The sequence below is a fragment of the Silurus meridionalis genome, chromosome 19, assembly GCF_014805685.1.
Source record: "Silurus meridionalis isolate SWU-2019-XX chromosome 19, ASM1480568v1, whole genome shotgun sequence".
In the NCBI taxonomy this organism is placed as follows: Eukaryota; Metazoa; Chordata; class Actinopteri; order Siluriformes; family Siluridae; genus Silurus; species Silurus meridionalis.
The window spans coordinates 5,799,992-5,812,169 of record NC_060902.1 but is presented as its reverse complement, the minus strand read 5'-3'; the positions used below and the strand labels follow the sequence as shown (position 1 = coordinate 5,812,169).

Below are 12,178 nucleotides of genomic sequence, written 5' to 3'. Positions count from 1 at the left end.
AATTACTATGTTTTTTTTTTTAATCACTTTCTTTTTTTTTTTAAACCTTAAATCGGTAGGAGTAAATTTCTTGATCTGGCAACCTCGATCTATTATTGGTTATGGTTTGGTGGGTCCTCCCCGCTACCAAGTCTAACTGGGTTGTTTTCGGTCAATCTGGCAACCCGCGTGGACTATAAATACGCTCTGCAGTGGCGCTCCATGAGTGGGTCGCGTTAAACACAGCAGCTTCTCCAAGCAGCCAGGGAACTCTAATACTACACAATGGCACCTAGGAAAGTCTGTCTGATCGGTTCTGGCAACTGGTGAGTACTGGGGGGCGAATTGTGTGGGTCAAATCTGCACCATTATGTTTCTCATAATAATGTCGCCGTTTGACATGGTGCATCACGCTTCTGCATGGCACAGCAAGATAGGCATGGCGATGGTCGACCAGAAATATCTACATGGTATATCAAAAACGAGCTCTGCATGGTCCACCAGAAATGATTTACCACAACCAGGAACCTGCCTATAAATAAGGATTGATAGACGAGTCGAAGAATCGGTTCTTTTTGGAATGACCGCTTTGAACTACTCAAGTGATTCGATCATTCTTCAACTAACTTCTACTCTACATCTAGCTTGAGGTTTTTTTAATTTCGCCCCATTTTCTAACCCAAACTAACAACTTTAATAATTTTTAAAAAATGACAAAGTATAGACTTTGGAGATTTTGGTTAATTAAGCTAAAATGTTTTACATTACACATATAAACAAATGTATCAAGACACCTCACTTTACATCCTCAAACTTTTGCCACAAGGTTGGAGACACACTTGTATAGTTTGTCTTTAGATGCTGAAGAATTACATTTTCCTTTCACTTGAACTAAGAGACCTAAACCTGCTCCAGCCTGGCAGAAGATCTAAAAGATCTCCTGCAGTAGAACTCTGAACTTAACCCTACTGAACAAATTTGAATGCTGACTGCACTTGCACTTGCAATATTCAAATTCAGTATTGGAGTATTTGCCCGAGCTCTTATATCATGACTACCTGATGCTTTCCAACACATTAATAAATGGCACTAACACATCCTCCATTTTTCTTTTTTTTTTGTGGTTAAATAGTATTAGTAAGTAGTATTCTCACATTATACAAATGGTATTATTATTAGTAGTAGTAGTAGTTGAAAATTCAGTATATCTCAGCTATGGTTACTGTGGATGCAAGGAGTCTTGAAGAAAACCTAAAAAAAAAAGAATAATAATAAAATCTAAGCTCACAATTCATTTTAACTGTTTGTTCTGAGGAATCGATTCAGTAAACTGAGTCTTAGCATTACCCTTGAGATACAGTTGCTGAGTAATGCTCAGAGACAGAAGGCATAACTGCAAACCATATATATATATAGAGAGAGAGAGAGAGAGAGAGAGAGAGAGTTCCTACTTTCACAAAATGTCATGCTACTTGTGTTTGCTGTTTCAAACTTTAGAGTGCTTTCTGCAAATCAATGAAGTAGGATGTCAAAGTCTGTTGCTATGTACAAAGAACAGACACTGCGTGTGACGTAACAAGCACTGTACGACACTGATTACACTTGATTACACTTTGTGCATTTGCTAAATTAGCCTGGTTCAATTTCTTGTGTTAGTGACATTCGTGTGTCTACAGCAAATAAAAATGAATAGAATTAAGTGTACAGAATCAGAGCTTTATTACCAAGTGTGTTTGCACTAAAGTAAAAAGGAAATAAAAAATAAAAGCTAAATTAAGAAAAAAGCACAGTAAATTAAAGAAAAATTATGTTTGGAATAGCTCAATTAGGTTGCATTGTTGTATTACAGCTCCTGGGGTTTAATTCTAAACTTGGTGGAGTTTTCTAGATTGGTTTTGTATGCATTTTGGGTTTTTTTAAGGATTCCCCCTGGTTTCATTCAACCTCATAAAACTATTACAGAGGTGGATTTGTAGCTTTGGATCCACCACAAACCCTCCAGGAAATGTCCAATATATTAATAAAAACTTTTCAATAGTGTGCACAATATTTGTTCACAAATATATATCTGCTGAAAGAATCCATGGAATTTCTAAAGATCTTTGGCTGCACTTTTTGTAACATTGCATTCATGCCTAAGGAAAGGGTGGCAATTTACCTGATATTTCGAGGACATATTACATTTTAACAGGGTCCTCTAATTCCTAAAATAGATTTCAGCATGCTGGACTAAAATGTTACATCTCCCAGGATCCATGACAATGGTGTTAAAATGGTTGACATTCCTCACATATTAAGATATTTGCAAAACCAAGTAAGTTATATTTATTACTTAGAAAAGTTTGTCATTACTCTTAAGGACAGTGTTGAAAGGACAAATTTAGACAATCAGTACTCATTACTGGTAATACTATAATGTAAAATCAAGATATAGTGAATTATACCAATTCCTGATTTTCCGTTATCGTGACACGAAAGAAATCAGACCTTCTTGCCATTTTCTTTTAACAATTCTGATACACTGGTTGTTTTATTTACTGGCAGTATTTGCACTATTCTTAGTAATCCCTAAAAAAGTTGCTGAGGTAGCAATGTTTTTTACCATTCTTATTCCCAAAAATAATTCATCAGTGATTAAGGATAATAAAAGGAAATTATTGATCATGCTGTTTTTAACAGCCCACAGATACAGAGTGATGCATGATCTGCAAAACAATGGCTACTGATGCCATGTTTGTTCATAATGCAGCTCGAGCATTACATACACTGTGAGAAAAACAAAGACCCCTGGAGAAACATATATATAACATAAATATTTTGTAGAGGAGACATGATAACAGGTAAAACTGCAGATAATAGGCTGTTCAGATCAAACAGAAAAGTTACATTACCCAGTGCCTCAGTTGGCTCCCTGGACACAGTTAAATGCAATCCACTGCAGCAAGAGTGTGGGATCTCTAGTTACTAGACCACCAAGGACTGTAGCATAGACACAATCCTGTCAATGTTGTAATTTTTACATTTTATCAATGGTACTTTAGTACCCAAAACTGATTCTATATTAAAAACAAATTAATCCACACAGTACAGTGGCAGAGGCAATGATATATTGTACACCCTATGCCCAAATGTATGATGACGATGCCCACAAGTTCTGTCTATACACAGATGTACTTGTTGAACGTCATGTCTCAACAAGATGGCATTATATGGTTTTTGTCCCCTCCATGCTGCTATAAAATCCCCAAATCTTCTGGGAAGAATTTCTATTATTGCATGAGTAGGCCTAGTTGCAGTAGGAACGACAGACTGGTTCAAGGTGGAGGTTGGTTTGCATCAAGGATCGGCTCTGAGCCCTTTCCTGTTTGCAGTGATTATGGACAGGTTGATGGACGAGGTCAGACAAAAGTCTCTGTGGACTATAATGTTTGCGGATGATGTTGTTATTTGTGGTGAGAGTAGGGAGCAGGTTGAGAAGAGCCTGAAGAGGTGGAGGTACGCCCTGGAGAGAAGGGTAATGAAAGTCAGTAGGAGTAAGACAGAGTACATGTGTGTGAATGAGAGGGAGGGCTGTGGAGTGGTGCGGTTGCAGGGTGAAGAGGTGGTGAAGGTGGATGAATTTAGGGAGCAGGGATCAACAGTGGAAAGTAGTAGTTGGTTTGAAAGAGGCAGATGTAGCAGACAGGGGGGTATGGAGACAGATGATCCGCTGTGGTGACCCCTAATGGGAGAAGCTGAAAGAAGAAGAAGAAGGATGAGTAGGCCTAGTGCAGTGGTCCCCAACCCCTGAGCCGCACAGAAAGAACACATAACTTACATTATTTCCGTTTTATTTATTATCTGATTCTGAACAATGTTTTATTTTGATGCATGTCATGATGCCTCGGTCACATGTCTTACCTTTATCCGCTACCTTCTTAAAGGGGCTTCTCCAGGCCCTAACACATAATACATTACCGTTAAATTGAAACCCCCAAGCTAGCAAAATTAACAAATAAACAACACAGTGGATTCACGTTTATTATTATATTTAGAAAATACCAGTTTTTATGCCGGTCGTGTCATTTTATTTTGTTGTAGTTATCCGCCACACCTTAAAGGCCGATCCGTAAAAATATTGTCTGAAATTTATCCAGTCCGTGGTGCAAAAAATGTTGGGGGCCGCTGGCCGAGTGTACAGATGGCATTTCAGTTCATTCCAAAGGTTTTCAGTGGGGTTAAGGTCAGGGCTCTGTACAAGCCACTTCGGACTTGGCAACCCATGCCTTGATTGTGCTCGCTTTGCACTGCAGATGCACTGCAATGCTGGAACAGGTTTGGACCACTTAGTTCCAGTGAAGGAAGTTTAATGAAATCACATACAAAGACATTATAGAAAGTCATGGGCCTCCAATACAATGACAAAATTCTGGGGAAGGCTGACATATGGGGGTCACAAATTTTTTTACCAAATAAAATTACTTCTTATTATCCAAAAAAAGACACTGGTTAAATTTTTCACGTAATCATAACTACCATAATACGTGGCTTCTCCCTACATTATTTCTATAAGCTCCTACAGACCTATAACCCCTGGTCAATGCACTAAGTCTGATCAGCAGGTGGTGCTTGGACCAGACTAACATCAATGGTGGGGCCTAACTTAAAAGTTAAAAGTTTCTCAGTAATCATGTAGGTTTATGATTTTGTCCTCGCACAGGGGTTCTGCCATCGCCAAGATCGTGGGCAGCAACACTGCCAAGTATGCAACATTTGAAGACACTGTGAACATGTGGGTGTTCGAAGAAATGGTGAATGGACGCAAACTCACGGAAATTATCAATACTGAGCACGAGAATGTCAAATACCTGCCAGGACACAAGCTGCCTCCTAATGTGGTATGATATATTTGCCTAATATTTTTATAATATTTGCCTAAAGTTCGTTTTAGACAATACAGAGTATTGTAATTCGTGTAATTGTAAGTCGTGTAATTGCTTCGTTAGACCATTGGAGACATTGTAGAAAAATAAAAAATGTGGAAAACAATGTTTTTAAACATTATTTACTGTAATTCATATTCGTATTCACATATGACAGCTAGTATTGTCCTCCAAGCACATAATTCTGCTCTGTCTTCTCCAATGTCGCATGAGCTGTAGGTCAAAAGAGACTCATTTGGCTTTATTCATGTGGGAGGGAAGTATAAGTCTTTCCCCTCCCAGATAGGATAATTAGCTAGTGGGTAGGTACATGCCACCCGTATTAAAATGTAAAAAAAAAAAATACTGAATACATTGTAGGTCTAAAAAAAATTGCCCTGGGCTAAAATTGTTTTCAACAGAACATTTCCATTACAGCCATCAATGAGTGAGTTGCCCAAGGGTCTAATGTAACTTACTGTATTATTACAGTAGTATATTGTCTCCTTTATCTACAGTACTCCTCATTAGTATGCCTGTATCTTATACAAGAGCTGAAACCTTTGAACTAAGGCTCATTGGGATCAACAAAATTCCTTTAGTTGTAAAGTTCTGTTCTCTTTTTCAGGTGGCTGTTCCAGATCTGTTAGAAGCCGTAAAAGGGGCGGACATTCTTATCTTTGTAATCCCACACCAGTTTATAAAGAGAACTTGCGAAACAATCAAAGGTCACATCAAGCCAGATGCAGTGGGGATGTCTCTGATCAAGGCAAGCTCTCAGACTGCCATTTTATCTGCTTATTGTGTTGTATCATTTCGAAAGATTTGGCTTAATGTTCGAATTTTATTTCACAGCAGTTATACGTTGTTTGTTTGTTCATTAATACATGCACAAACATTCATGTACTTCCTTCAACAGTCATGACTATGCAACATTTTAACAATTTTTAAATACCATTGCAATAGTTTTATCAGTGTTTATATACAGTACTGTGCAAATTTTTTAGGCAGGTGTGAAAAAATGCTGTACAGTAAGAATGGTTGAAAAAGGAATATATATATATATATATATATATATATATATATATATATATATATATATATATATTTCCAAAATGCAAAGTGAACAAACAGAAGAAAAATCAAAATCAAATCAGTATTTGTTGTGACTTCCTGATGGTTTTCAAATATTACACTTGCACATTTTGTACACTTGCACAGGGATTTTGTAGCATCAGAGTCAGGTGTATAATTAACCAATTATACCAAGCAGGTGCTAATGATCATCAATTTCATATATAAGTTGAAAGACAGTCATTAACTGAAAGCTATGTAGCTAACAGCTATGTAAGAGGCTTAAAACTGGGCTACTAAGGTGAGGTTGTGAAAGACTGTTCAAGCCTGAGCACAGCAACAAGACACAAGGTAGTTCTACTGCATCAGCTAGGTCTCTTCCAGACAAATATTTCAGAGCAGACTGGTGTTTAAGATGTTTTGTTTAAGCTAATTTGAAGAAGCACAAAGAACCAGGTAATGTTCAGGATCGTAGATGCAGTGGTCAGCCAGGAAAATTAATTCAGCAGATGACAGATACATCATGCTTACTTCCCTTCATCAGTTTCTTTGCAATCAGCAAAGAACTTGTAAAAACCAGTGGGACCTAGGTACACTCAGAGAAGTCCGACCAGAAGTGGTCTTCTTGGAAGAATTGTGGCCAGAAAGCCGGACCTCCAATATGGAAACAAGGCTAAGCGACTCAACTATGCACAAAAACGTGAAAAATGGCAGCAGGTGCTCTGGTCTGATGAGTCAAAATTTACAATGTTTGGCTGTAGCAGGAGGTACAATAATGAGTGTCTATAGGCAACAGTGAAGCATGGTTCCTTGCAAGTTTGGAGTTGGAGATTTAGTGAAGAATTAATGCTGTTCCCAATGCTAAAAAATACATTCATCATGCAGTACCATCAGGGAGGATCTTATTAACCATAAATATATTCTGCAGCAGGACAACAATCTCAAACTTACAGCCAATGCTATTAAGAACAATCTTCAGCACAGAGAACAAGGAGTCCTGGAACTGATGGTTTTGGCTACCACAGAGTCCTGATCTCAACATCTTTGAGCCTGGGATTACATACAAATATCTGAGGAAGCCTACATTTACAGAAGATCTGTGGATTGTTCTTTACTAGATGTTCTAGATTTTTGTTTGATTGTTTGGAGCAACCTACCTGCTGGGGTTCATTAAAAACTGTGTGCAGGTGTACCCAGTAGAATTGACACTGGTTTGCATGAAAAGGATGGTCACACCAAATATTAATTTGATTTGGATTTCTCCTCTGTTCATTTACTTTTTATTTTTTTAATTGATTAAAAAAAAAATGAATGAATGAACACGTTTTAACACTATTTTTGAAAGTGTTCTTACTTCACAGTTCTATAGTTCAAATAAAGTTTTCAAATAAATTCAAGTTCAAAGAGGAACCAAATACGTAATATAATTAGATTAAAGAAGGCGTGGCCTACTTTCTCAAAACTAGGTGTTCAAATTGTGGGGCTCATGTCCCAGGACAGGATGTAGGGGAGGAATGAACATATTGTGTAAAAGCTCCGCCTTTTATCATCAGAGTACAGTGGAATATACTCCATAATACACCAAATGAGCTGTGCTTGTTTTTCTATAATATAATTATCAAATGGCAGATGAGACCCTCGACATTTGCACGACATCTCTCCATATTAACTAACACTCTGTGCAAGCTTCACTCTCTTTCCTCTATTTGACACTAGTTATGTTTTTGTCATGTGCTTAAGAGATGTGCTGATGCTCATGTTTTGAGTTTATTGAAAATGGTGGCTTTTATTTTTCTTAACCAAGGATGAACATTTGTACACTTTCAGATGACTTTGTTTGGGGGCAGTATAATCACAGCAATGGGAGGCCACGAGTTCTGAAAAATTTTGGAAGTGGGCTTGATTAGGAAAAACATGTCAGGTTGAAGATGTCCAGGATCTTACAGCATTCAGTTACATTTACAAGTTGGTTTTTTTTATGTTGGTTCTGTTACATGTCCCAGGGTGTTGATGAGGGTCCTGATGGGCTGAAGCTAATTTCTGACGTAATCAACGAGAAGCTGGGTATCACTATGTCTGTGTTAATGGGAGCCAACCTGGCCAATGAGGTGGCTGAGGGCAAATTCTGTGAGACTACAATCGGTAAGCGAGAAATAGAAATATCAATAAATGCTTGAAATATTGATAAAATCACAGCGGTATGACGTGTAACAAAACAAGAAGTGTGCTGTTATGGAAAACTACACTTAATTGTATTTTCAGACCACCCCAGAATAGATTATTTTCTTATCACAGCACATCCTACAGTGTTCTTAATAGAAATATGACATAAAATCTAGCTATTGCAATAATGTGTATTTCTCATCATCTGTGTCAAACTATTCAGGCTGCAAAAGCAAAGAACACGGGTCATTGCTGAAAGAACTCATGCAAACAACGAACTTCCGTGTTACTGTTGTGGAAGAGGCGGATGTTGTTGAGATTTGTGGCGCATTAAAGGTACATTTTATTGATTTATTTAAACGGGGCAGTCAGCACAACTATTTAGACAGATGTGACGCAGCCATGAGGCAAAAGAAAAAGCAAGTGATGGATATGTAATTTCCATCCAGAATATTGTGGCCGTTGGTGCAGGTTTCTGCGACGGCCTTGGTTTCGGCGATAACACCAAGGCGGCAGTAATCCGGTTGGGTCTGATGGAGATGATTGCATTCGCCCGGATCTTCTGCACAGCCAGTACTGTCTCCCCTGCCACCTTCCTGGAGAGTTGCGGTGTCGCTGACCTCATCACCACCTGCTATGGAGGACGCAACCGTAAAATTGGTGAGGCTTTTGCCAAAACCGGCAAGGTCAGTCTTCTCATCGTTTAGTACGTAGCTTCTGATTATTAGTTACTTTAGTCAGGTATTGTCTGATGAGAAATGATGCGTTTCTGCCATGTTTAGTCGATTGAAGAGCTGGAGAAGGAGATGCTAAATGGGCAGAAGCTTCAGGGTCCAGCCACTGCAGCTGAAGTTAACCACATTCTTCAGCTCAAAAACATGGTGGACAAGTAAGTGCTCGTGTAACTGGTCCATAGGCAATGACATTTATAGCGCAACCAGTGTGAGACTATGTTATAAAAATAATAAACAATTCAAAAACCATGGCTGATAGTGCTCTTACACTGCAGCATTTATTTTAGAGATGTGAATCTGGATCCATCTAATTAATTAATTAATTCCTTAATTACTCCCAGTTGTGAATGAGTAAGTCACTTGGCTCAGTCTTAGGAATTAGTCTCACTAGATATGTCAAAATACTGCCCAAAATCCATAAATGAATCCAACTAGGATTTGATCTTGACTTGGCCTTGCCCCCCTTTATGATTAGACCTTGACCTGAACATGGCTAGTCCTGGTTTTTGATTCGTCGTTACGGTTACGAGTTTTGGTTAATACAGGTGCATCTCAATAAATTAGAATATCATTAAAAAGTTGATTTATTCTATTAATTCAATACAAAAAAGTGAAACTTGTTCATTATATAAATTCATCACACACAGACTAAAATATTCCAGCTAATGAAAACCCACAATTCAGTATCTTACAAAATTAGAATATTTTGCCTTGTGTCAAGCCACTCCTGAACCAGAGACAACGTCAGAGGTGTCTTACCTCAGCAAAGGACAAAAGGACTGTTGCTCAGTGGTCCAAAGTCTTCTTTTCAGATGAAGGAAGGAAAATGTTGCATTTAATTTGGAAATCAAGGTCAGAATCTGGAAGAAGACTGGAGAGGCACAGAATCCAAATTGCTTGAGGTCCAGTGTAAAGTTTGCACAGTCAGTGGTGGTTTGGGGAGTCATGTCATCTGCTGGTGTTGGTCCACTGTGTTTTATCAAGTCCAAGGTCAGCACATCCATCTACCAGGAAGTTTTAGAGAACGTCATGCTTTCCTCTGCTGACCAGCTTTATGAAGATGCTGATTTAATTTTTTTAGCAGGATTTGGCACCTGGCCACACTGCCAAAAGCCAAGGCTACTGTCAAAGCAACCTGGGCTTCCACCTCAGCAGTGCCACAGACTGATCACCTCCATGCCACGCTGAATTGAAGCAGTAATTAAAGCAAAAGGAGCCCCTACCAAGTATTGAGTACATATACAGAAGACCAACAATTCAGTCTGTGTGTGATGAATCTATATAATATACAAGTTTCACTTTTTGTATTGAATTACTAAAATAAATCAACTTTTTAATGACATTCTAATTTATTGAGATGCACCTGTAAGTAATTCAGTGCGAGACCAAAACCATATCAAGCCAAATATAAAATGAGAGGAAATTCTGAAATGTGTTCTGAACTCAAAAATTGGACTACATAAAAAAACTACAGTCTTTAAGAGACACAGTGTTTGGTTCAGGTAAATGAAGTTGAGTTAGGGAAAGATGTCTGGAAGAAGTAAAAACTGGATTTAAAGATTTATATCAAATATCCGCAGCGTGCAATATGGTAATACCGTAATTTCCAGACTATTAAGTGCACCAAAATATAAGCCGCGCAGACTGAATTTTACAAAGATTTTTATTTTGAACATAAATACGCCGCACCTGTCTTTAAGCTGCAGGTGTCTACACTAAAACTAATGAACTTTACACAGGTTTTAATGAAAGACAGTGTCTGTTACACGGCTTGTATCTAAACAGTAGCCTACCAAGAAATTGTTCACTGTTTCACAACAATTTCTCTCGGGAGTTTATCTTTTGGCATCGTCGTGCGTTTAAAAATCACTATCGGTGAAGCTTTTCTCCCGATGCCGTGCAGCTCAGAACAAAGGTGAAGTGCGTTTTTTCATGCCCGGTTGTTTTCAGCGTGACGAATGATTCTCATTTCCTGCTGACAGTCCGAGTGAGCGGCAGGTCAAACGTCAGAGGAACATCATCCATATTTATGATGTGGTGCGGCCCGATTCAGTGGGAGCGCATCTGATTTAATATAAAGAGTTTCATTGGTTCACCTGAACCTGTTCCGCAATTTCATTGGTCTAATGTTATGGGTATCAGTTTTTTGGCTTGAAGCTTCTGAAACCGGGAAAAACCCCAGAAAAATCCATAAATTAGCCGCTTCATTGTTTAAGCGTGGGAAAAAAGTAGCGGCTTACTGTTGTTTTCATTTATGCATATGACATAAATCACTGTGTATCTCTTTTCGTTTTTTATATATTTACTATATTTTTGTGATTATTCATTTATCCTGGTGTCTAACGTTAACTGTGTGTTTATTTTTCTTCCAGATTTCCTCTGTTCAACGCAGTCTATCAGATCTGCTTCCAGGGGCATCCAGTAAAGGAGTTCATCAACTGCTTGCAGAATCACCCAGAACACATGTAACTTATTGACCAATCTGTAGCACAATAGGGTTATTCTAGCTAAAAAGCTACTACTAATCCAGTCAAGGAAATGGGGCTAATTTCACTGTGCCTATATTTCTTATTGAGGGAAGAAGAATTTGAACTAGGGCTGGGATGTTCTTACCATGCTTTATTTCAAAAAGCCACACCTTTAAAAAGCCTTACATCAACATTCTACCACGTCTGTGATAACGTTATCCCTGATGGTAAAGACGCCATATTTTAACTTAACCTAAGAATGAATGTTTTTTTTGTAAATGTGTCCATGTTGCTGCTTAAGTAAATAGGCTGACTTGTAGGACTGGTCTGTGTGCTAGGAAAATCCAAAAAAATGCAGATTAAAAGTGCCTTAACTTGTTTTTCTCTGAATAATCACCCTGTCCAGACGTTCTGTTTTCTTTTCAATAGAAAACTCCCAAATAACTGTACACACTGACAATCTGTATGACTCCAAACATGAAATTTGAAATAAATAATTGAAACTGAATAATGTATGCAGTGTTTATTTAGACTTTATAGTAGGATGCATGCGGGTTGATGGTTAACAATTGAACAGTGTTAACTTCTATATGAATCTGTAGCTCTTCAGGTTCATGCAGCTTTTTTCAGACACACATACACTCCAAGCATGACATATGATTCTTGCTCCACATGCCCTCGGGTGTCATACTAAACTCTTCACCTTTAGCAGCTCCGAGATTCAGCCTTTGACCTTTATTAGGCTCAGAAAAGCACTGAAGAACTGTACATGTAGATGTTGTGCTGGCATAATATACATCCTTTTTCTTATACATCCTTATTTTATTTTTAAATAATTATATTATTATTATTTATGAAT

At 38.1% G+C, this 12,178-nt stretch overlaps 1 protein-coding gene across 1 annotated transcript; it reads left to right on the top strand.

Moving 5' to 3' along the window:
- The first annotated feature begins 155 nt into the window (after positions 1–155).
- gpd1b (glycerol-3-phosphate dehydrogenase 1b) lies at positions 156–11,827 on the top strand. The gene is made up of 8 exons (XM_046875741.1): positions 156–305; positions 4,679–4,856; positions 5,509–5,649; positions 7,958–8,096; positions 8,341–8,453; positions 8,567–8,803; positions 8,900–9,006; positions 11,224–11,827. Exons 1-8 carry the CDS (start codon positions 265–267, stop codon positions 11,318–11,320), a joined length of 1,053 nt encoding a protein of 350 aa, XP_046731697.1. The 5' UTR covers positions 156–264; the 3' UTR covers positions 11,321–11,827.
- The last annotated feature ends 351 nt before the right edge of the window (positions 11,828–12,178 follow it).